General features: G+C 35.9%; 1 protein-coding gene across 1 annotated transcript in view; it reads right to left on the reverse strand.

The window, feature by feature from the left end:
* The window catches only part of STX18 (syntaxin 18), a 62607-nt gene that overhangs the window by 27381 nt on the left and 7953 nt on the right, over positions 1-27273 (reverse strand). The window contains exon 2 of the mRNA XM_042053694.1: positions 1467-1534. Coding sequence (XP_041909628.1) covers positions 1467-1534 — 68 coding nt within the window. The remainder of the gene's footprint in view (positions 1-1466; positions 1535-27273) is intronic.

Below are 27273 nucleotides of genomic sequence, written 5' to 3' on the forward strand. Positions count from 1 at the left end.
TGATGTAGTTTCCCCAAGCTTGCCCCCCTCCCTTTAGAGGCTTTGGTTTACATTTTGGGCCTAGGATGGTCTGGACGTCCTTGAAGAGCAGGCCTGGAGAGGCTTTGTTATGTCTACCTAGCACGAGAGAGCAGAAGTTTACAGGCTCCAAGAAACTTCAGAGTTACCCACTGAGCAGTACAGGATTTGAAAAATACTCAAGTTAAAACCAAAGGCATCAGTTTCATTTTCAAAACAACAAAATACACCTTTTAAACTCTTGTGGAGACAAGAAAGAGTGCCAGAAGTCTTCTGGTAACTTACACAGAATGCACTTCGATTCCACTGATGAGGCAGTATTGCTGTTACTGTGACAGACTCTTCCAGGCCTAGAAGTTGTTTTTCAGAAAAATAGTTCCTCCAATACGGACTGACCCTAAGGAATAGCAGATGGCTCATCTATTCTTTTGGTCTTTTCCATAAGGAAAAAGGGAAAGGAAATCTGTCTGGATAGAACTGTAAAGTGATATCTATGAAGCTTTTAACCCAAAATGATTTTAGGCTGCATTTTATCTACCTTGATTGAAGCAACAGCTCAGCTTTAGGGCTGGTGGCAGAACTGGAATGCAGACAGGGCTGACTCACTCAGTTTGCATGTAACAGAACTTCTATAAAAAGCAAGTTTTACATTTCTCAGATTCTACAATTATTTGTACACAGTTCACCAAAATACAAGCTGCAGTAACATTTAGATCTAAGGATAACTTGATTTAGTACCTGCAGACCAGAAGATACTATTTTTTTCCTACAAACACCACCTTGTAAATTTGTATATTAATCTTCTAAAAATCCTACTACTAAAGTTACCAACAACTAGGCAGATACAGTACTTTTGAATGCTTCCTAGTAGCTGAAGAGAATCAAAACTTTCTTCACACAGTAACTACCAGAGCTGAAGCCTACGGTTTTTGTTACAGAAAAACTAATCTTGTGCTGCTGCCCCCTGACACCATCTCCTCACTGGTGTCCTTCATCTGGAATTCACGTTCCAGAGTCTGAGGAGTTTGCATCATTGCCCTCCAGGACCTGCTGATGCTACTGACTGTATACTTTGGGATGACGGGTAGGTTTAGTATGACAGAGTAAAAGGAAAACCTGGATCATCCTGCTGTCTCAGGAACCCCTTCATAAACTTACTCTGCAGGTCCTTAAAAGGTGTGGGACTTTGACTGCCAGGTTATTTTCTGTCAGAACTCACCCCTAAGAGCCAGAGATAATTTTCAAATTCTGAGTCTCATTTTATTCAGGTGCACCATTTTCTTGTGACAGCACTATTCTTCATCTTATAGTGGTTTACAGTAAGCCAATTAATAACAATCTCTGTTTTGATTTTAGTTATTATGCCTATAGGTTTTTAAGCTGTTCACTTTATAAGCATTAAGATAAATAAATAAATAGATAAATCCATTTAAACAGTACACACTTACCTGTAAGCATTAATGTAATCCTTTCTGTGTTGTAGAAGAAAATCTTTCAGCTTTCCAATATGAGAAATCTAAATGAATTGAAATCATAATTAGTTTTCAGATAACTGATTATTTTGTTTAAAGTTCAGTATTCCACATTTCAAATGTGAATTCATAAAATTTTTTTTCTATAATTAAATAGAATAATAAAATTTACTCTTTTATACTAGAATTTTCACATTTTCCAAGCAGTCAATACATAAAAATAATCTAAAAAAGATCTGTTGTATGAAGGTCCAGCTTTTCTTCCCAAAAAGCATAAACTAAAAAGTAAATATAACTATAATATTAAACATTAAAAATATTAAACAAGGTAACACAAAACATTATCTAAATTGTCAATCCAGAATTTAGTGACTCCAGAATTTAATGTATACTTTGGAAACAAATTCATTTTGGGAGACCACACAAGAAATTTTTAAACTCTTTACTGATAAGACACACATATTCCAGTTCAGCTATCAAAACTTGTATGGCAAAGTACTGACCCTCTCCCTTCTACTTTTGCCATAACACAGTGACCAGTTTGTGCCCAAACTAAAGTAGTATCTCTTCCATCTGATAATCATTAGTAAGTTTTGCCAGATCATACATCCCAATCAAATTTCCATTTCTGAATTTCCACCTTACTCTGGATAACTTTTACTATAAATCACTTTATTTTCTTTTTTAAGAAATCTTTACAAAGATCTTTTGGGAAGCCAAAAAAAGAAAAAAAATCTGAAACAACTTTTGCAAACTTCAGTCTGATTTAAAAGATTTGGTATAGCATAAGATGCTGCTTATTTTAGAGAATGGAGGAACTACAAGAAGTGTAGCTTAATTTGCCAGAGAAATGAGAAGACATGATGGGAAGGGGAAGATAATTCTATACATTAGCAGTATATATTTTCCAAGGTATGCAGAGGAAACTTTTTCAACTATATTCTCAAATATTAATTAATAATTCACTGTAAAAAAAGCATGCAAGGAATTTTACAAAACCATAGTTGTTTTAGTTTACAATAAATACGGTTTACTCCATGTATCTGGGAAAAAGCATCAGAAACTGTTCAAGTCTTAAAATCCTATTTTCATGCAAATGATCTTTGTAATTATACAAAAAAAAAAAAACCCCAAAGAACACAGAATAGTTTGGATAAATAGAAGATTAATTCCCCCAATTATTTTTTTTCAAAATCAGGTCTTTTAAAAAAAGTGCAAGGAAAAAAATGTACTTAGTAAAACCACAGTAATTTTTACAACTCAAGGTGTTTCCTTGTGCAAATAAATAAGCCTCCATTTCCCTATTATTATTTGCTCTGTTTCAGTTTTACTACAATTCAGCATATTGGATAAGGATTTTCCCTGTTTTCATGTTTCAAGTTTTTTGTGTGATTAACACAGGAAATTTCATCCAATTCATAGCAAACTGAGTTCTGTCAGTACCTTCAGGAGTTTCCTAGTGTGTTAGCACCATTACACAGAGTAAGAAGGGAAATACGGCAATTCCTACAAGACCAATGAGGCCCAAAGAGTAAGCTAAACCATTCTACAGTTGTTCCTTCTCATTGCCATGTTAACTTATTATTTGCACAGTAACCTCTGTCTCAGCTCAGACTGAATAGGTAAATCAAGCTTGTCTATGAAAGCAAAACATTTAAAACAGCTATACAGTGTTCCAATGGAACAATAATACTTAATAGGCAGAAAGTACTACAGAGGACAAAACAAATGTAAAATAAGAAACATTTCAAAACATTTACATTAAAGCATGAGAACACACTGAACTAGAAAACAGATAAGCAAAATTTTGTAAGCAATAAATTTTAATATTGCTGCAATAGCTACAATTTAGGAGTGATTAACAAGCAGAAAGAATCAGAATGACAAGCAAGAACACTGTCTTACAGTAATTAATTCATCTAGTCACAAAGAGCATTCTATTTAGGCTAAAATTGTCATCATGTGTTTGAATTGCACTGACCCCACTTTGCCTCTCCTTCATTTGTAAAGCTATTTTCATGAATTTAGAATGACACCATTATGCCCATACTCACATCAAGCTCTTAGTTCCCAAGATTTGCATCAGAAGTGAGACTTCTTGTTCTAGTTTCCCTCAAATTCTAACAGTATCTTCTGCAATTCTGCACTGCTGATATTTCTTTTGCCTTTTGTTACCATGTACTACTGGCATAGCTTTGAATTTGTCACAACCGTATGAACAAAATTAACACTTTTTATTAAAAAGAAGGTCTCACTAGTATTAAAGGGAGAGAATATTAACTTTATTTCTAAAAATTCATTGGTATTTTTGTATGATGCTTGATTTTCTGTGGACACAAAATATCCCTGATCATACAAACATAAATCTTGAAGATATCTCCAGGGTCAACAACTTGCAGTTATTCTGAGGTTATCAGAGGCCCATCATACACATTTTGGAAAGTCATCAAGCTTCAGCCTAAAGGTAATAAAGCTTCTCCCTATTACAACTGAGAGGTTTTATTATAATCCTATTGTTCTTATTAAAAATAAGAACTTGTCTAATTTCCAGGTTTACTGATTACCAACTTCTATCCATCTGTTCTTGCTTCAAAATGGACCTTTCCCTTAAAGGTCTACTTCCCTGCCTGTGTTTTTGACTTTACTGTCAGTAATTGTATCTATGTATCTATCTATCTTTTGTAGCCCAGACAAATGACCCCAAGCTTTTAGTTCCTTCTCACGAAACAGTTCTGAAGTTGCTGAACCCAGAGCTTTCCTCTGCATTTGTTCCAGTTTGTATCCATCCATTTCCAATGCAGATCACTAGAAAGGCATTCACGGGTGTTGGTTACTTTGTAACTATTTCTGCTGGAAACACCTTTTTTTCCTACTATTTTTCTAGTTCCAAGTATGTATCTTGCTTTTACCCCACTGGTCCATGGCTTTTTCCTTATTAATTTAGTCTAGAGTCCATGACTAAACTATTCCCCATCTATACTCCAGTTGCATGACAAATCCACATTTTTTGCTAATTTTATTAAAATAGCTAAGGAATATTTTAACTTTAGGAGGGTTTTAGTATCATTAGCAACTCATCATGAATTTGGCCAAATCTAACTTTATTTCTGTAAAATATCTTCCCTTCTGCAACAGTTTTCTTGGCCAGTTTGTCTTCCTCACCCTGGTTTCCACTGCTTCTGGGATAAATTTTTGTATCTTCTCCAATTAATCTTTCAAGTAGATCTAGTAGAATTTTAAATCCCACTTGCATTTCAGCACATCCATTTTTCCACTCCATTTACCCATCCATCATAACCGCAACTTCCAATTTGCTCTACATGCCTGTTTTCAAAACATTTATACCACCAGTTGCCACAGGTGTCAAAAGGATAGATGAAAGCAATTTGAAGAAGCACAAACACATCTGACTATTGGCCTCTCGCCATGGTTCTCATTCTTTGCATCTGGAAACTGGCTTGCTTTCTCTCTGAAAGTCTGGAGCAGAGAAATAAGCCTTTCCATCAACCCTGAAATAAAGAAATTATTTCCTTCCCCTCTCCTCGCCCCCACAGAATAGGAGGGCTCAGCGAAAGGCCCTTTGTAGCTGCAGCATTCTTGCACTACATAAAGACTACACTTATCTCATAGGGAAGAACACTGCTGAATTTCCAGGTAACTGACATTTCTAGGAGAATCAGTGGAATAAAATACCTTCCCTCACAATATTGTGAGCACCAGTTATATCATTATAGCAACAGCATCTTCTTGAGCTTCTGTTCACTACCAGAATACAGTGGGTTATCTTCCTTCTAACAGTGAAGACCACTTAGGACCAGGCTCTCCCTCCTCTCTTCTCATTCCCACTGACACTCCCTTGAGGGTCAATACCACACCCCAAAACACTGAAATTACTTTTTTTTTTTTTTTTAATTACTCTTCTGGAAAGAATTGGTTTCTTTCATTTCAGCTCCACAAATACCTGTAACAGCACAAGGGAGGGCAGGAACTGAATAGCACCAGTAGGGAACTTCCTACAGGATGCATCTGCCATGAATCAATACGGTATATTTAATTACAACCTAAGAAATTCAACATGATAACCTCCTAAGCTCAGGTACTGAATCTGGAGACTCCAGGTATAACTTAAGAACTCCCAAGTGTAGTTCTGATCATGAAAACCCAACTGGTCTCCAGTGAAGCAGCAGCAGGTTGCCACTGTGTGACAAACAAAAGCATGACCATCGTGCAAGTGAAAAACACTATAAATTCACATTAAAGCTTGTAACGTAACATTTTAGAAGTGACTTTAGGTTCCAGTTTGCACTTGATCCTCACTGTAAACTATCTATAATACATATATCTGTGGTTTGTTGCTACTCTAGATTTTTTAAACAACTCTTACTAAAACATAAAAGCAATTATTGCATCTAATGCAGGTCCGACACAAAAGGAAGCTGTGAATGGCTGCCATCTGCTACCACAGGTGGCATGCACAGCTCTATTTATACTTGGGGCCTGCACTAGAAATGGTAGATGTTCCCCTGTTTAGAGATTTTTCTAATGATTTCAGCGCAGCCTAAGTTATTTATAAAGATGAGAAACAGGAAAGCATTGCCTCCAAAGCAGCATCTTGATGAGACGCACAGACTTTAGAACGAAGACGCTGACTACGCTTCCTTCAGTCTCTTAGCAATACATACAGCATTTCTTTCCACTCCCAACAAAGAATTGATTACTCATGAAACAGTAGGTTCCAATTTGCATGCATTTAACCCACTGCAAGAAGCAGCAGCATTGTTTACGATTAAAATGATTGGACTAGGTTCCCGTGACATATTGTGGAGAGAATTCAACCGTGCTGAATAGTCATTTTCATTGAACAAATACAGCGTTTTATCAAATTTACTCTTCCATCAGAACAATGCACAACTATTTCCTACCATATAAAATTGACTGTTACACTTCGCGCTGTATTGCCACTCTGAATTTTTGAAAGGTGTACTTTGTTAAAAGAAACTTTAAAAATTACTTAAAACCAACACATAATAGAAAGGCTTTTGTAAAAGTTGTGAGAGACATGGTATTTACTGTTGATTCAGCAGCACTAACAAGCACTACTGACTATAGTGCCTTATTAACCCTAAAAACAGGGGGAAAAAAACCAAACTAAACAAAATGTTACATTTAATTTTTCACTATGTTTGAAAAACATTATCTCTAATGTCTTATCTAAATAGATTTCATCTACAGATTCATGAAAAGGTGACTATATTCTACAAGCCCCTTTGCAAAAAGCAGAGAATTTAAGATTGCTATAGTATTAGTATCTAGACACCTATCAAGTTTTCAATTTCAAACATACAGTCAAGCCAAACATAGCCATTATCTATTTCAAGAGAAATTCTGAATTTCAGTAAGACATCAGCTGAAGAACAGAAACTGGATGTTTCTGTTCAGTCTCAGTACTAGGAGGAGATACAGTAATTAGTGTAAGAAGATAAACTTGTTTTTCCAATGTCTAAATCATATTTAGAAAAAATAATTTTAAAAAAAAAATTTAAAAAGAAAAAAAAAAGGAAATTTTCCACGGTTAGTGCATGTAACAAAGGTAAGTGTTTTCAGTAATCTGGAATAAAACCCAAACAGAATAGATACTATAAATGGAAGCACAATTTATATTAAATAAATTTTTTAATTAAGAGCTTTGCCTCTTACCTAAACTATTACAGTTGAAAACTAGGTAGAAAGGTTTTGATGCAGAAATGAACTCCTATAGAGAACTTTTCCAGTACAAACTACCTTTGCTTAGATATATGAACTTTTAAAAAATACAACACGGGAAAGGCCAGGTCCCAGATTGGTTATATTTTGTCTAGGTAATATTTTAAGCACTGTCAGCCCATTGAATCAACGCAGGCTCTTGCTGGATCTTGCTAAGAACTGACAAGAGTTTTGATTTTAAAGTACTGCTACTTGGATTCTACATTTCAGACACTGGAACCTTCAAAAGATGAAATTATGTAATTCGCTGGTACAGTGACATGCAACAGAGATTAAACCAACTAAATTAAACCAAAAGTTTGAATCAGGAGCCGAAACTCTTGAATTGAAACGTGTGAAGACTGTTCTTTAAAGGATTTGCTGGTGAGTTCCCAGCACGCCATGAGGTGGAGCTGTGCCCCCAGGATTGATGGCAGGGACACACTGGCTGCCTCCACACGTCAACCGGCCAGTTTGCAACTGATTTGTCTCTTGAGGGGATACATTTGGTTTAGGTTTCCCCAGCAAATGTGAAAGTTTCTAAAATAGGTCACGCAGATCAATTGCTCTCGTAATCTGAGACCCGAAAGAGCAAATAATATCTAAACTGTGGCGTGGGGGTGGCCCGGAGCTGGAAGTGGGGAGCAGGAGGCGAGGAGACAGCCAGCCTGGCTACCTCTAATCTCAGGAAAATTGTGACTTTGTTCAGTTTCTGCTTTACATCAGCATATATGTTACAGCAGCAGCAACGGGCAGGGAAACACTTCTTACTGCATTTTATTAGAAGCCTTGCATTTGGAGCAAAGGAATTAACCAAGAATGGGGGGGTCATGTTACTAAAATGTGTGGTACATGGAATAAGAACATTCAAAACTGAATTAATTGAATTAAAAGCCATGAAAAGGAAGAGTGAGGCTACTTGAAACTTCAAGGTAAAGATGGTACAAAGTTTTAAATTTTTTTTTTTTTTAAGTTTAATATTATCAGTATTTTTCTAATTTAAAATAACACAATTTTTAAAAAATATAAAATGGAGGCAAAATTTTAAGGAATCATCTCAGAAAATTTCATTAGCGATTGCGGAATATTGTGTTTGCAGAATACCACGGGCATTATTTGGTGCACATTAACAAACCAATTAAGAAATCTAAAGGTTTCTTAAACTGCACTAAGAAGCAAAGCAAATTTCCTGACACCTGGTCTAGAGTAGAAAACACTTCATTTTGCTTACTATCAAACCATCAAAAAGGAAGAAGTAAAAAAGCACTATCTTGTACATTAAAACTAAAAAAAACCCACTTGGCTCTAAACCTTTCTTGGTTTTGTGTTGGGGTTTTTTTTTTGTTCTTGCTTTACTTAACATATTTTTATATATACTGCTTGTGGTTCAAAAATTGACTCATTGATTTATGCTACTGTCAGCTTACACTGAAATACTTTGCCTCTAAAGTGCATTTTAGATCTGCATTTGGTTATTTTTATTTTTTATTCATTGTTAATTATACAAAATGGAAAATTTGGTAGTAAATAACTCACTATCAGCCTAAAAGCCTCATATTTCATCTTACTATGCTTTCCATAAAAATAATCCAAACTTAGTGTAAGATTCAGTCAAATATAAAAAGAAAAAATTATTCTTGCAATTTTGTGACACAACTGCAAACATTTTCTGTTCAAGACTCTTCTAGTAAGAGTGTAGCAAAAAAAACTAAGATCCAAGAGCTCAAAAACTCAAGTTCCCCACTGACCACAATAAAGACTGAAAGCACCCTGTATTATCACTGGATGAAGGTTTTACTGGAATGTTATTTGGGGATAAGGTTGATGTGTATGGTACTGACAGCAAAGTCCAACTGTATAGAAAAATTACTTTGAAGTCACTGATTTCTTTTTAAGAAATTATCCTAAAATATATCGTATATCTTAAAACTGTTTTAAATGCTTTGTACTTCAGATATTTGTAAACAGAGGGGGGAAAAAAGTCTTACTTTTTAGGATAATTACTTACAAATACTGAATTTCAACTCTAAACCAGAAAAATGCAATATACACAGACTTTAAGATAGAGGTCTGGGTTAATTTTGTCACTGTTTCCTTAGGTCTTGTGGGAACACACTGGTTTGATACCATCACATACAGAAGCACATCTAGATATTCTGAAAATGGTCTGTAGAGAGTCAATAGGAACATGAGATGACCTGAAAAAATTAACAGTAGGCTTCCCACAATGTAACATCATGCTAAAGGGTTTTAGTAACTAGTTTTCATTTATTCTCAGTGGCAACAACTTTCAATTAAAAAAAAGAAAGAGCACAACATCTGATTTTAATAAAACTTACTATTTTCCTTTTTCTTGTTTATTGTCAAACTCTAATCATAACTTTCTTTAACATTTGTATTTTTACACAATCATCCAAAACCTCATTGACTAAAATATATACCCCACAACAATTGTGGGGAATGTTTTGGTTGAGAGATACAAGGAAATTGGTCAAAATGCATACTTGCAATAATTGGCCTTTACCATTGCTGTTGAAAATGCTCCATTTAGAGCCTTTCAGTAATTGCGTTCAACGTTGCTTGTGTCTTTCTGTAAGAGATATTTTCCTTGTCCCTTGCTCTCAGTCTGAGCTCATTTTAGTACTACATTTTCTTGACTCAAAAATGTTTTATGATATAAAGAGAGATTTCCAGTCTCATTTAACATATCCTCAGCAACAAATGGTTAGGTTACTCTTTCTGACCATTATTATGAAATCTTTTGATTTTCTGAGAAGTTTTTGCAGTGCAATTCAGAGAGTTCCATGTGCACGTGCTTCACTTTGGGACCAAGCTGAATCTGCTTCAGCGTAAGCCATTGCATGGCACCGTAGGGGCTGTGCCCGGGGCAGGGGCTGAGCCCGGGGCAGGGGCTGAGCCCGGGGCAGGGGCTGCGCCGCCGCCGTGCTCCCTGAAGCCGCGGCCAGAGCTGAGCCTCGCTCACGCTCCGCAGTCCCTCTGCCAGGCCCTTCCCGCTCAGAGTTCTACATCTTCGGTGTATTTATATTCATACACCCATACACTCATATAGAGCATGAACTGACACAACACCTACTGTGTCTCAAAATCCTACAACTCTTGTCAAATACTATTCAAAGGGGCAAGTCTCTTCCTGGATTTTCATCACTGGAACAATAGTGTTTTTACTGCAAAAATACTTCTACTATGTTTCAACACCTTAATTTGTATTATACAGACTGAACATTACTTTAGTGGTTGCCCTAGCATTTATTCCAAGCAAGCTTCTCCTCCATTAAAACAACAAGAAAAACACCCAGTCAGAAATGAGATGTTTATGAATCCTTTTCTAAAGAACATGTCTAGATCAGGCACAATAAATACAGACACTGGAAATAAGATAATTCTTTACACATTAAGATTTTAATCCAAGTGCTTTATGGTATCAGCATAAATATTAAGACAAAGGGCCCTTTCTGCTCCCTCTTCCCATGTAACAGGAAACCCCAAGAGCTGGATCCTCTACTCTAAATTGTAGGAACTTCCTGGGCCCTGGCAACCGTTAAGTCCTTGCATGGCTGATGCAGAGTGACGCACTTAGAGAGGCTATTCACATCCTCAGGAAACCCAGACAGAGCTTCTCCATCAGGCACACACATCTCCTCCTCTGCCCCATCTCAAATGCTCTGCTTCACTGCCTTTTTGAGCAAGCCACTTCTCCTTTGTTAGAGCACCTAGGAAATAGTCCATACCAAAAAAAACCTCCTCCATCCTTGGGCAAAATAACTCTTCTCCGCTAGTCCTTATAACAGCAAACTGAGGTGAGGAAAAATATCGTAGCAAAAAAAAGGATAATCCTTTCTATAACTCTTGGACCAGACAGGAATACTGTCAGTCTGAAATCCAAATATTATCCAATTTCTTTCATCCTGTCCCTTTCTGAGAAATATGAGTATCCTATAAAATGGTTATCAAGGCAAACCATGACAGGTTCTCAACTACAGCAAGGGCTGCAAGTTTATCAGAGCACAACTGGGACTAAAAGCATCACAGAACAAAGACAGCTAATTTTGTCCCCACTCGAGAATCTTCTGACATGACCAAAGTCCAAGAGAAGAATCTCTTCCTTTAGAGCACACTGCCCTTACATATTTCCATTAAGTTAACTACCAAATGACCATTACATTCCCAAGGTAATGTATGAAGTGTCCAAAAAAGTATCTCTGGACACCAGGATTTGCTCGTCACAAAATGCTATTCATGCTCATTTTCATCTACCTAGGGGTATTTGACAGCTGTTTTGCCTATGAAATAGATGCCCCCACCATGAGGAGAATAATTTCTACCTGAAAAAAATAGTCACATAAAAATTTCTCTCTAGAAAGTGCTTGCAGAATTTGTGAGGAGGAAGTTTTAGCTGTAATTAAAAGGGAAATCAATGCTATTCTCTCACATCTGAGTAGTACTGACAATTCAAAAGTATATTTTTAATCACTGAAAGCAGAAATCCCTGACAAGATTTCAAGTTGTGAAGTAAGGCACTTTTCCTTTCTCACTTTTTCCCAGCCATGAATCTCAGTAAGATTTTTTAAATGTCCACTTCCTGTAATTTTGGTAATTTTAGAGTATAATTATTTTTACATTTTTATGATGCCTTTGGGGTATCATTACAAATATTTTTTAAGCATTTAAACTTAGAAAAATAAAATTAAGTAATAGCTTCTCTTGAGGAGAGACTGTCAGTCCTGTTTTGAATAAACAATCCCTTTTAAAGGCAATGTAGAGATTTATATCCACTGTAACCATAGAAATTAATCTAGAGTTTAAACAAAATAGAGTAAAACATCATTTATTTAATGAAAATCAGAACGGTGCTATTGGAAATGAAAGTTGCGTTTCTGTTTTTTTAATCCAACAGACAGTTTTGTATGCAATTGTAAGATTTTACTTGATGGGCTACTTCTTACAACTTAATCATACTCATTTAACCAATTTGAACAAAGCATTCAGATTTCTGAGTTTTAATTTTACTTGATATAAATGCCAATCACTAAAAAAAAAAGAAGTTAAGGATTTTCAGGTTTAAAAAGCTAAAATTAAATGTACGAAACATTTTCAATGATAAAAGCAATCATGAGAAACTGCTTTGACATTGTGAGGCCAACAGGAACACAACACAAAAATTTTTATGAGTTTCTCATATACAAAGTTTGGGAATAGCAGAGAAAAATAAAAGTGCACAAACTGGAAGGCATTTTATATGTCACCACAGCTAAAAAAAATGTTCAGAAATAGTGGTTCCTATAGACTAAGTATTTACAAGTTTGCCTGCAACATTTCAGCATTCTGACCCTCAACAACAATCATACAACATAAAGATCTTCAAGGTTAAACTAATTAAGTATTTATAGGTCAGTTAAGTAAGAGTTAAAAGAGCAACAGCATTTGTTGCTTTTCCAAAAAGCAAGGAAAAGAACTTGAAGTTCACATGAGGAAACACTGATATGCTTCACAATGTAACATCAAAACAAAACACATTGCCCAAAACCTAGAAAAAATATCACACCACAATAAACTGGAAAAGTTTCCTGTGGGAACATCTGCAATAGCCACATAAATTTTACAGAAGTTGTGAAAAATACTGAAGTATACAGTAGAAGGAAACTTAATCAAAAAATACAGTTTAACAGATGATATCTCTAATTCACGTATACATTATAATACACTATTCTGTGGCACTTTTTGTGGTTACATTACCTGTATATAAGCCACCATGTAAGCCTTCCTTGACCATAACAATAGGAAATAATCAAACCATATCAGAAAAGTAATAAAAATACATAATAAAGTTCAGCCTTATTTACAACTGCACTGTGAACTCAATTATTCTATTATACAATTACAAATACATTACCAAACAAGAGAAAGAAAGAAAATTAATCTGCTTAAAAGCCGAAAGTTTCTAGTAAGACATTAACTGTTCATAAGCCAGAGTACAAACTCTGAAAGCCTCAAGAGATAAGAGCTTCTGGTCTCCACCGCTAAACTCAGTCTGTAGGAAAGAATGATCTGGGAGACTCAGCCGAACCAAGACTCACATGGAGATAACAAAGCTTGGCTTGTAATCCAAATGCCAAAGAAGAGACTCACTGAAGTGAACTTTGCAAGACCATGCAAGACACCTCAAAATACAACAGTCTGTTGCTGTCTCCTAGTTAACTGACCTGTATCCTGTAATTGGCTCCCATTCCCTGCAACATATTACTAATTTCTGAAAGCATTTTATCTGTCTCTAGAAAGTCAAATTCACAGGAACCCACAACTTCACACAGTAGGTGGCTTTTTGAAGGCGCACATCCACAGAAAAGAAAACACAGTGCATAAATAGGGAGAGAAATAGAAACAAACAAAAAAAAACTAAGGCAAAAACAAGACACACAAGAAAAGGAAACAAAAGAGTTAGCTGAAATAAAATGAAACAGCATCCGCACTAAGACATACCACCACTGTATACTACTGTATTAAGTCTGAGGTTCCAGTCAGCAGTCAACTCCAAAGGGCTTCCAAGAAGAGAGGGCTGTAAACTACAGCACTATCCCCATGGCTGCTCAGGAAAGGATCACAGCCTCCATTCTGGAATTACTAAGTGCCCAGCCAGCTGTGAGACAATCTTAGGAAACAAGATGGTGGAACAGACACTGACATATTATATTTATTGATAGATTCCTGTTCACAAGCACTTTGCAGTGGGAGCCACATCAGCTATCCAGCACCTAAGTACACTGAGATAAGATCACAGAAACCACCAGTGCAATGAAAAAGATTGTGCTTACTCTATAAACTCTCATGAATCAGAAGACCTTTAGAAGACAAAAATCTATCAAAACACTTATTTTGCAAAATGAACTTGAGTTCTTATTTTACTCGAAACACTCTTAACAGAGAGAATAAAGCAGGGCCTACTTTCCTTCATACACCTTTTTATCTTATAGGCAACATCACAGTTTCTCAATAGTTTGTGTCATATGCATTTCAGATATGCCACCGTTTTCATAGAGATCTTCCTTTCACAACTTTCTGCTGATATACATGTGGCCATTGCTGTGGCATGTAGGGCAAGAAGGAACCACCAAGTAACTAAAACACCACCATGTCAACAAGTAAACACAAACTGTCCAGGAGCTTACAGATTAAGCTGTAGGAGTTACTAAGATGCTTTGTGTTAATACTCAGTGTCTATCAAGCAGTTTCACTGTATCTCACCAACCCATACACAGTGAAAAAAAAAAAAAAAAATCAATGTTACCTCTGTCTTCTACCATAACAACTAGATTGCCCAGGCTGGGTTGCAGTAGCCAAATACTACCGCATTGTGCAGAAATAACAAAACAATTGGATGAAAAGTACTTGTGTTTCAGCAGACAAGCATACAGAGAAATTGCAGTATCTCTTGTAAGATGGATACTGGTTTGTGCACAATTTTCACTTAAGGTTAGAGGGAAATGCTACTGCAATTTGCCACAATGTTTCACAGCTCTCACAAGAATTAAAGAACAGTCTCCATGTCAAGGACAGAAGTGATACTACATTTTCCAGTTTCTATTTGGGTTACAAACACCTGATTTAACAAATGTCACACGACTGCTCCACAGCTCTGCTCTGCATTACAGACGAGTCAGTATTACTGAAACACATTTCATCAGTTTTTCATTATTCTGCTCATGCACTGGCATGAGCTTAGGAAGAGAGAAAGGTAAACATGAAGTACGTCCCTGCTGAGGAGCTATCTCACTAGCAACTTTAAATGGAAATGTTGAGGCTGTGCATCACAACTAGAACATGAAAACTTAACACTAGCAAGAGAATTTACCATACAGAGACTGGTCAAGATGAAGTGGTAAATGTCAAGCAGATATCTGACTGTATGAATAAATGGAACAGGAGCTGGTAAAGCTCACTGCAGTACAAGGGTGAAAAAATAAGAGAAACATTGAAAAGAGAAGGAAGGGAAGAATTGAAGATGGAAGGGGGAATAGAAACAGAAGCAGAAAGGCATGGTCTGAGGTAAAGAGTGAAAAAACATGAGAAGTAAGGTACACCCAACCTAAAGCAGTAATTTTAGTTTCAGTGCAGATAAGAGACGGATATAAAGAGACACAAGAGCCTAGCATGTATTAGAAGAATGTTTTAATAAACCAAAACAAACCCAAAAAAAACCCCAAACCCCACATTTAATGAGGAATGAAACAAACCCCCAAACCAATTATTAAATCTCTTTGGACGTAAAATATTCTCCTTGAACATGCTCAAAATAGCCTAAACAAAACACTGTAAGCTATATATACGCTAGCAAGGAGAGGGTTAACCTGACCTTATGTTTTAATAGCATGTTCCACTCTTTGGCATATCAGCGTTAGAAGCAGAGCATTCCAAAATTATAATTTTTCCCCACAGAAACACGTAATTTCAAAAGCCTGTACCTCTAATGTCATACCAATGGAAAAGCATGTTGTTGAACACAGTGTATAGCAGTGGTGCATCCTTAAAGTCAGAATATCTAAACCAGTTTGAAGATATTTTATCTTTTTAGTCCTGAATGTTCTTCAGTCTCCTACAGTGCAATTCAAATGCTATTCCTGCATAAGCAACTCAAGTGTCTGTCTGACTACAGCATCAATAAGCACGGAAGAGACAAAAATGAGTAAGGATAGAAAAATAAGGAGAAGGAAAATAAACCCCATTGTCTAAATAGAAGGTTTTGCTCACATAACTTTGTTTAGCTCTATCTCGTTGCACTGTATCAAATTAGCTGTACTGTGACTTCTTATGTAGCTTAAGTAACTCAACATGATTTTTCTATTACTTAAAATGATTTGAGGAACTTGCACTTCAGAAAATTTTTAAAAAGCATAGCTTTAATGACTGCAACCATTTTTTTATTGTTTAGTTAGTAGCCATTATTAATACTAATTAATGTCACAAATGGAGTCAAGAAAAGGAAGAAGTCCAAAAAGCAAGAGCTGGACAAGACAGGAAAGAAAAGGGTTCACACAGACTGCACTTTGAATTCCTTTGTCTTATACAACAAATCAGATAGCAACAAGAGGAACAAGCCTCCCTTCTGCTGCAGAAAGTAAAACAGCTGACTAGGTATTTGTGGGCAACCAAATTATCCTTCTCATAGTTAACAGTTTCTTGCCACTTAAGTAAGTGAGAGCCTACTAATTTTGTAATGTATAGAAAGTCAGCCAAAAATCAGGAAATAAATATCGCAACAAAGGAAACAAATGGAGAGCAAATGAGGAAGAAAAACACCAACAACAAGAAATCAGTGACCCTAAAATTGTGACAGCTTTCAACAAAAACCTATGACAAAATACGATACACAGAACCAGAAAGAAAAGCACATGTCAGAAACGTAAGAGACGGAAAGAAAAATGAAGGCAAAAGAAAGTTACTTCTTTTAAATACGTGGAACAGGAAAAAATGGGGTGACTCCTGAAGGACATCAATTTTTTTCTGAAATCAGTACTAGGGATTATAATATACTTAATATTCCCTTTAGATTTAAAAATGATCTTACAAGGGAAATTAAATGCATTTCCTTGAACAGAGGCAGCTAAAAGATGCATTCTCTCCGCCGGGTTTGGAGGCCTGCTCCGAGGCAGTGGACATGTACAATTATAGGAGCTGACTCAAGTGATCTGGTTCGAAAACAGCCAACACACAAATATCCATTGAAACACGAAGGACAAACACTTTCACTTTTAAAATTTCTCTTTCCATTAAACTGAAAACACAGTTGTTTTTTTAATATTGACTGTTTTTATCTTACACTACAATTATAGTGTATGCAGTGCACACAGGAGAAAATCTGTTAGGCAGTGTCAGAATGCAACTGAAAATTAGCAGTAGTTTCTTGCAACAGCCACAAAACAAAGTCGTTTTTCTAATGAGCTAAGAGATGGAACTGAACCAAGCAACCTTCACCTGAGAAAAACACTTGATGTGGTCATGAAAAATCTTGCAAGAGACTATGAAAGTCTTTTTTCCTGTAACACAGCTTCTGTCTATTGCAGCCAGCATTATTCTTAAGTTACTGTTCATAGCCTTAGAATTTGGAGTCAGCAGTGTCACTACCCCTTAGAATTAAAATTACCCAGATCAGAATAAACACAGAGCTACAACTAGACTTCTCATTTAAGGTAACCTGCAGACTACAGGTACTGCCTTAGTTTACTCTCGGAACATACTAATTTCAGCTGTTTGTCTTAAATGCTTTCATTTCTGAAGTTCTGTGCAATACTGAAGCCCTGTAAAATGAAATGGAGCACAAGAAATAGATTCCACATCCTGGTTGTAGCAGCTTTTTCCTATGAAGCTGTAACATAGAATTATCAAAAATCCAGGAGTTTACATCAACCACCCCTACTTTCCATTGCAAAGTCTGGTGGTACGTTCTATGGCAGCATAAACTTTAATAGAGTTTCTAGGTGAATTTTATTTCATATGGTCATTATGGTAAGGAGGAAGAAAAAAAAGTGCTAGGGGGCTTACTGGAAGAAGAGTACAGTCATAACCTCTATGATAATTCTACTAATACAAATACAATTGTACAACAGATGATGACATTTGCTATTAGCAACAGCTGAAAGGTCTTCTTGGCTCCTGATGTGGAGTTAAGGCAGGGAGAAAAAAAGAACTTCCCAATGCTTTTGCAAATAGGAATTTGATGAAGGACTGAAATTGAAAATTAGATTTCCCGAATTCTGAGTCTATGACAGTCCTTCCTTTTTGAGAGGAAAAAAACCAAACCAACAAACCAGACTGATGTTATATACTACTACATTTCCTGATAATATACTATTACAAATTTTGCTTTAAAATTATGATTATGAAAACAATTTTATACTTTTCCACATTACCTCTTCGGCACAGTATCACTCATTCAGAAAATTACTATACACTGAAAAACCAAACCAAACCAACCAACCAACCACCCCCCACCCAAAAAAAACCCCACCAAAAGACAAATACTGAAAGAGTTTTTCCCATGCTTACAAAATATGGAGACAAAGTACAATCCATGCAATCTCTTGGGCTTCAGCTTTACAGTCAACACAACATTCATTAGATCATTTTTTTCCTCAAGTGTTACAAGGAAAGCCAATTAAACATCAAAAGACTCCTACTTGTCATGTCAAATTTACTACTTATTGGAACACTGTGCCTTATTCATCAAATACGTGTTGACTTGGAAATCATCATGAACCACATTCTTAACTAATTACAGCAACTGCTACAAAATACTGATTACTATTAAGAACAAGTAAGTTAAACTAAGTGCACTAATTATCATAGCCTCCACTTGCCAAGAAATACCATTCTATCAAAAGCACAGTACACAATTAAAAGTTAAAAATAAAGTGTTTATTCTGTCCTTAACCATTACTCCTTCACTGCTACCCAAGAGATAGGAAACGTAGTGCTGTAACAACCCCAGTCCTGCGCACTGCGCTGGCTTCTGCAAACTACACAGCTTTGTTGCAAAGAACGCCTGTCAAGAGAAGGCTGCTCACTGCTGTCCTATAAGGAGGAACTCCACCGTGTTGGAAACATTATGTCCGACAGTGAACGCAGCACAAGATTCCTCTTAGCAAGATGTATATTATGTGGGCTGTTCTGCTTGTAGGGTAATACCAAAGGATGCCTGGGCTTCAACTTAGTGGTCAAAGTGATAACTTACTTTAAGTGCTACAACTTGCAGCTGTATATGTATTCTCTAACACTGTCTGTGTGGCTGAATGGATAGTTCACTTGCCTTAACTGAAATAAATTAATAAAATAGTTGAGAATCTATTTTCAGCATAGTTTCTAATCTGTGTCAACTACTGAGTCAAGGAATAATGCAGTCAGGTAATCTGGGGTTCATTTTTCTAAAGGAGCAAAAAACATCAAAGGTGGGTGTTTTAATCTGAATATTAAACATACACGTATGAGCACAGACATTAAATTACATAATTTTGTTCAGATTCTTTAATTATTTCATTGTGGCAATATTAAAGATTCAAAGGAGCTGTTTAATCCACTTTTTAAAAATTTAAAATTATTTATACAGTAAACTCTTAGAACTTGGTGCCATTTTATTAACTTCACTGGAATAAAAAATGTCACCATAAACACTAAGTCAGCAAATAAAAACCTTCATGATCTAGCAACTGGGTAGCAAAATAAATCCTTTAAAAACTATCAAACGACGCTAAAAATAAAATTAGATATAAATTCATGTCTTAGACTGTGGTCAATTGAGGTCTAGACAAAACCCTATGTTTGTTCACTGCCTAGTCTCCAGTCTGCTCCAAGTTTGAAAAGGTAATTGAACTCAGTCTATAATTACTGGATTAGATACAGATGGGCTCTGTACATTTCAGGGGAGGAAAGAACTGTTTTGATTCATTTTATGATTGCCTGTAAGGTCAGACTTTTCAAAATGTACTTTCATCTGTTAAATAGTTTCTCAAAGTCCCAGGGGGACATCTCCAATAACTGATGTTTTAAGCAATTTGAGTCTATCAGATCCAGTCTTTGAATGTAATATGCTGTCCATTTTCTAGAATTATAAATGTGCATGTAGGTTAATTGCTACAACTCAGAGAGAGTTTCAAAACTACATTTTTTCAGAAAATTGCTAGTTTTACCCAACAACTGTCATGCATAAATATTTTAAATTATTTTGGTTTAGGATATAGCATATCTTTGGAAATACAAATAAGTAACACAAATTAGAAATGTCCTTACTCATAATGCCTTCCCATTTGGGGAATGCTCTCTTAGGACCCAAGTGAATAATATTTGAATAGTCTCAACTAAATCAGTTAATTTCTTGCAAAGTAGAAAAAAAAATATATCTTAATAAAAAATCCTAAAGAACACTTCAGAAGACTTATTTTTTCATAATCTCTTATTTGAGCCCTCATCCTCACTCTCACTCAAGATAAAATGTGGAACAAACAATGAGCAAGCATTAAACTTTCACTCTGTTAAGAATTTTTTGCAGAGTATTTTCTTCAATTAAATCAACCATAACTCCACTGCCTGTTTCAGTACAGCCAGGATTTCATCTTGCATTTTTCAATGTCTTGCTTAGTTAACAGTTCAAATGCTCTGCAAAGGGAATCTAGCTCTGCTCTCAGTTAGGGATTCTGAGAGCTACCATAATAGTAATTTAAAGCAGAAAACACACCATGCAATCAGAAGGCAATATAATAGTTCAGTTCATAGTCTTAGAAGATAGAAAACTTAATTCCAAACAACTTAATATTCAACTTACTATTTCAGTTTCTTTGTATTACAACAATCCTCTTGCTTATAAAATTCCAATAGGAAAGTATTTTTTTGTTAAAACATACATTTGTGTTTAATCAACAACAACATCTCATTGGCAAAAGTCTCAGTCAAACAAGTTATCTTTGTAGGATCTATATCTAGATATCTATAGAGTTGTTCTGCCAGAGCCTTAGTATTCAAGCACCGGTAATAAGGATAATTGGAACTATGTTAATATAATCTCCCTCTGTCTCCAAGTGGGCTAATGAAAAAGCATGTTATCTCATGTAATTTCCATGATTAATATTTTATTCATATTATTTCAAAGTCCTCCACAAAAGGGACAAAACCTGAAGGCAGAACCAACCACCACAAAGCCCCAGCAGAAAGACACATTCATTATTTGTATGCCTGCTCAGATAGAAGATCCTGCCCATCATCATCAGGCTGCGCGGAATTCCCACCACAACTTACAAGTCTCACCAAAAGAAGGAACTTCTGCTGCTGCATTTTAGGAACTGATTGATACAAATCAGTTTGTTCAAAACAGTTCAGTCCATAAAATGCCTGCAAGCAGACTATGGGTTTCTGAAACAGTAGCTCTTTTTTAAATGTAAGAGCATCAGTAGCAACCATGTATAAGCAAATAAAAGTGGTCTTTGAAACAAGCACGCAATTTTACTCAAAAGATAAAAATCCATTAATATTTGCATTATCTTCCTCCCCCAGATCTCTAATGGATGCTTTTAAACGTATTTCTTTAAAATTGAAATAATACTCGTATATAGAATTTGCATGAGGTTCATAAGCTTAGTTCAGTAAAGTCTCAATCTTTACTTAAGAGCTATATAGAAAAGGTTTCTCCTTCATTGTAAGCAACAAAAAAAGTTTCCTTCAAAAAATACACATGCCTTATTCTCCCTACAAAATAAAACTACAGGAAGTACTTCAAGTGTATTGTGGGAACCCACAAACAATTCCTCAAACTACTGTAATTTTTTAGACAATAAATTGTGAAGAAATGGTCAAGTAGCAAAACAGCCAGACCATAGCACCACACATTCTGTATGCTGTAACATGGCAGAAAATAAATGCAATATAAGAAGTTACACTAGGTCACATCTTAGACCAACTGATTAGCTCTTTGATATTTTTTCCTTCTCCTTCACATTTGCACTATCTGTAATAAGTATTTTCCTGTATTTGCTGTACAGTCCTTTACATGATATTCAAACCCGTAAGAAACGGTCTCTGAGCTCTCATAAATATTTCCCATCTATACTTTAATGGATTCCACAATAAGCTAAAAATTTTGAGAACCGAAAACAACATCATCAAGAAAAATAAAGTGTATTCTTACAAGCTAGTCTCACTCACATTATGTTGTATCATTGTGTCTTTACACAATCTTTAAAGAAAAAATAAAGATATCCAATTCATGTCTATTAAACTGAGTCAATATGCAGACTACAGCAATGTGGCACTATTTAATCAACAATCACCTCACACTGGTTAGTTATTCCTTCAGTCCTAAAAAAAAAAAAAAAAAAGAAAATACATAATTTAACGATATTTGTACATCATTCAAGCCCTCAAATCTGTGAGGAAGAAATCTGACAATTAAAAAAAAAAAAAAAACAAACATTAAAAGTGGTTGCTTACTTCACAGCAACAAACTTCTGGGGTAGATTAAACACCCTGTGAAGTCTAACACAGGTATTTTATTTTAGAAATACTCTAGCATGATTTGTTTCTTATAAGTTAATTTATTATTAAAAATGAAGAGAGAACATTCATACATTTTCATAGTCTGAGATCAGACTGATCACAGTCACAGGTCACTGAAGCAGTAGTCTGGGATCTGGAAAACCAGTACCCAATTCCTTGCTTTGGTACGAAGCAGTGTCCCGTATGTAAAAAGGAATTCCAGAGCCATCTCTATGCATTTACCGCTGCATCACCTGTTGAGTACTGTATGTATTTTGAAATACATGCACTTAAGAGATTTCAAGTGATGCAGAATCTACCCAATCAAGGATCAGCTGAATCATACCTCAAATAATGTGTACTACTTGCAGCACTGTATCTTATTTTGCTTCTTCATAGGATCCATGAAGAAATCAAAAACTTTTTTTCTTGTGATCATGTGTCGTAACTAACAAGGTTAAAGGATTTCTCACTACAAGGTATATTTTTCAGACTTTAGATCATTTTTGTAGCTCTATTAAAACAAAACAAAACAAAACAAAACCAAACCCAACAAAGCAACATCCCACCACTACCACACTTCTGAAAAAGGTTGACATCAGCACTGGACACAACGTTTTCTCATTTTAATTGTGCTATACACTTTCCCTTTAATTGACAATTTCCTCTATGTTTCATTAAACTTACATCTTATAAAAAGTTAAGTTCCATTAATTTTGGTATTGGCTTCCATGCGCAATATTTACTAGGAGCCAAAAAGGCCAAATTATGCCCTACCACACCCACAACCAGAACCAATAAATGCCATGCTTACACACGCAAAGCTAATACCATGCCCAAGAATCTTTACATATATGAAATATTTTTTCTATATAGTTGAATGAGGAATGCCTCAATTTAAGCCTACACAAAGGAACACTTTCCCTTGAATCTCACAGCAGAAACTACAGCTGGCATCACACTGTCCAGCTGAACAGACCCAAAGAAAATAAGATATAACAAAGACAACTGAAGAAAGCAGAATTTTAAATTAATCAAAAATTTGTAGCTGTCACTTGAAAACTACTATGCAACAAGGTTCTGAAAGAAGAACATCCCAAGAACACACACATCTGTTTAATATTACAAGCCAACTGTCAACATCCTAAGTGAAGTTTTAATTTAATACTTTTTCTTTCTTGATGTTTTACCTTTAGTCAATGCCTTGTGAGAGTATCAGCTTTCTATAAGAAACTGTTAAATATAAAGAAATGTTATTGTAGCATGTTTATAAAATCATAGTTCGAGAACTTCTTATTTTTGTAAGGCCTGACCACAACTTAATTATCTGCAGGACATTCCAAGCTCACAACTGCAAGCTCCAGTTCCCAAGCAATTTTAAACAATATCTACTGTACAGGACATACAGCACTGCAAATACCACATCATGGCAGTGTTTCGAGAAGTCACCATCAGAGCCTTTAGACATGGTTTTTATTTCCAAAAAATATGTTTCTCTACTAATCATTAAATGGTTTTCATCACCACTACATGTTTGTCTCTCATGCCTGTTTGCTATCAGTGTTTATTTTAATGTAAGTGAACTAGTCATAAAAAAGGCAGATACAATGTCTAATGTGCCGTATCACATAAAGTGTCCTAAGAGTAAGCAGTATGTTCTTCTACAGCTCACGCAATGTTTTCCTTCTTTTCCAGGAAAGAACTAGAGTAAAAGCAGGAAAGAAAACCCCAAACTTGTTAAATTGGAGATAGGGGAAAAGTGAGACCATTAGCTCAGCCAAAAAGTCTCAAAGGAAGACTGGAAATTTTTAAGAGAGAGCAATCTCAAAAGCCCTGGAAATTCAAATTTGTTTTTAAAAACATCCAAATGACCTGAAAATAGTCAAGGAAAAAAAATCCATCATGCAATTACATCTGGATTTTACACATCAGTCTGAAAACCAGCAGATGACACAACACTTTTATAACAACTCAGAATTCCAAGAATCTGTTTTCCTCCCCAAAATGCCACACACCTTGGTTTCAACCCATTACTGATAAACTCCTCTGTTTTCCTACCCTTTTCTGGAGGCTGATGACTCAGGCTGCTCTGCACTCACAGGCATGCTGCTGCCATAGAGCCAGTGAGGAGTCCCAGCACACTCATGGTGGGTTCCCGTACATCCTGATGCTCCCTTCTCACCTCTTCTTTCGCCTGACACATCTCAGGTGTGCATTTCATTCCAGGAATTCCCACAAGCCCAGCAGCAAGATTATTACTGGTCTTCTGCATATAGTGAGATTTTGTTTTCATCTCAACTAAACATTGGAGGCCTTAGGTTTTTTTACCATAAGAAAAATAAAAAATTCACTGAAAGACCATATCAAAATTCTAGTTAGAATATCAGATTAATACTCCAAATTAGAGGTCAAATAAATTTAGGAGTAAAACCAAGACCCCTTCTCTTATTTTCAACCATTAACCAACATAACATTTGAGAGCTTATGGATATCCCCACAGAATGTCCACCAACATTCACCTGAAGCCCACTTCACACTTCCTATCCAGCTGAAAAACTGGAGAGGTGGGAAACACCAGTCAGTTGTGAAATATTCAATTTAGAATCAGTAAGTTTACATCCATATTCAAAACTGTTTAAAAGTCCACAAAAAACAAAAGGAAATACCCAGTGGGAAATGACAAGCAATCCATTAATAGTGGAAATCAAAGACTGAAAGGAAGCTGGATTACATTTAATTGTATCTGTTTTTTGTTTTGTTTTTCAAATGCTGGACAATACCTACAAAAATGGAATAGATGCAAATTCGAGTCAATGCAGCATATGCATTTTTCTACAGGTCTCACCAGCCTCCATCAAAAGGGAAGGCAGAGTCAGAATGAAAGGGTAAAAAGGGACAACAAACACCTGATCACTATAAAATGTAATTTTTTGCCAGACAGAAAGTTTTGACACACCACCCTGAAGTCAGGAAACTCACATTTTCAAGAAAGTATCCATCATTTAACATTCTATGCAATTATACCACAGTGTAATATTTTCAACACTAAAGAACATTTTCCTCAAATTGCTGGAAATGATTCATACTTCCAATTTTCACCCTTTAATTGTTCTCACTGCTGAAGCTATCATGCCAGGTTTTAATATCTGCCAGTCTGAAAAATATTTTCGAGTATAGTGGACTGAAGTTTCAAAGACAGAGCATATAATTACATAATCTTTCACTGAAAAATTGTATCCTTTCGTCTATGGTGAAACACACAAAAACTTAATCGACTCATTACCAAAAAATCACAAGCTATTAACTCAGCATTACAGCAGTAACTAAACCTGATGACCAAAATGAGTTTCAATTAGCAAAAACACAAGTGTACTACTCATTGAAAGCAATGATATGTAACCAATTTTTGTGAGAAGCTGCAAAACCCTTATGTTTTGAAATAGCTGTTCCCTGAGATTAGAATTAAACTTCTTTTTGGTGAAGCACAATTTGCATCCTAAATAACAGTATCTCCCCATTTTATTAATATTTCAATACACTTCAGAGTTCAAACCAATTAACATATGTGATGACTGAGAAATTCTGTTTGATAATTGTCACAGAGGAGAAAACTCCTCAGCCCAGTCTTGATTTAGTGGAAGATAACAAAAGAAGTTACTTTTCCAACATCCAAGAACATCCCTCTCTACCTAACTGAAGAAGCAGGATACACCATGCACACAGAAAGAGAACTGCAGGATGCTGGGAAGACTCACACCTAAGACCTTCTCTAGGTTGCTATCCACCAAACTTGTTCTATTTTCAAAAAAGTAGAGGAGGAGAATAATCAGACACCTTAAAGTTACCAACTTCCAGGAAAATTAGCTTTATTTTGGCCTCACTATTAATATCTGGAAAAATAAACCCCAACGGTTACATCTCTTAACAAACCACACTGATACTCTTTTCAGTCTGCTTATTTTTATGTTCATGTCTGTCCCAAACAAGAGATTATATTTCAAAATACATAAATATAGAGCCCAAAGCTTGTAGCAATGGCAGTGTATCAAAGTACTCAAAATAGTAAGCTGTTGTTGCTCCAAAATCTTTGATAAAGAACTCAGAGAAACAGCAAAAAGCATAAATGCATAAATTAACTCACTAACCTGAAAATATCAACTTCCAGCTTTGTTCTCCCTTCTTCTATTTCCCTTCCTTTCTTTCCTATTTAGATGAACTATATCATAGCCTCATACCATTTCCTGATATTCATTCTTTTTCTTTTTTTTACTCTTATTTCTATCTCTAATGCTAGACTGTCTCTTCTCCAACCCATATCATTCAATTTTCTTCCAGCTATGCCTGCTCACTTTCTATTGTCTATCTTTTCCACTGTATCCCTCCAGCTTTTCAGACACCTCAAGGCCCACCACCTTGCCCCAGCTCATCTCCCTCACTCAGAGGTCATGCTAATGTAAACTATGTTTAAGAATGATACCTATGATAAACCTCTGTTTTCTTCCACATGCACTACAAACTTCCACAAATGTTATCCTTATTTGTGGCAGGATCACAAAGCAAGAACTTGCAAAAGGTGTCAGCTTAATGCAACACCACAGTCAGGAAAGAGTTCATAGTTACCAGCTGCAGGATATAACAATTCCTCCAGCTCCAAGCCAGGAAAGAGCCTCCCACAACCAGCCTGGAAGGAGGTGAGGTGAGGACGAAGACAACATCCTCAAAATGGGAACTGCAGTGTTAGATACTTTTGGACTCCTTAGCACCACATGAGGTCCAGTTAGTCAAAACAAAATTAACAGGCAACTAAGGAAAGTTGTCTCCCAAGCCAACTTTCAATCCTGCTGTTCTGTTAAACTCAGAAAATAATTCCCATGGAGTTGAGAATGCAGTTTAAAACAAACAAACAAAGCAGGGGGAAACAATGACAGACATTTGCACAGACATTTCCCAAAATGCAGGAGTTTGTAACTTTTCCCCAAGGCCAACCAATACCCTCCCCACCGCTTCTGAA

Source organism: Corvus kubaryi, unplaced genomic scaffold (genome assembly GCF_017639235.1).
Source record: "Corvus kubaryi isolate FWS band 111438036 unplaced genomic scaffold, C.kubaryi_AGA036_p1.0 split1-131, whole genome shotgun sequence".
In the NCBI taxonomy this organism is placed as follows: domain Eukaryota; kingdom Metazoa; phylum Chordata; class Aves; order Passeriformes; family Corvidae; genus Corvus; species Corvus kubaryi.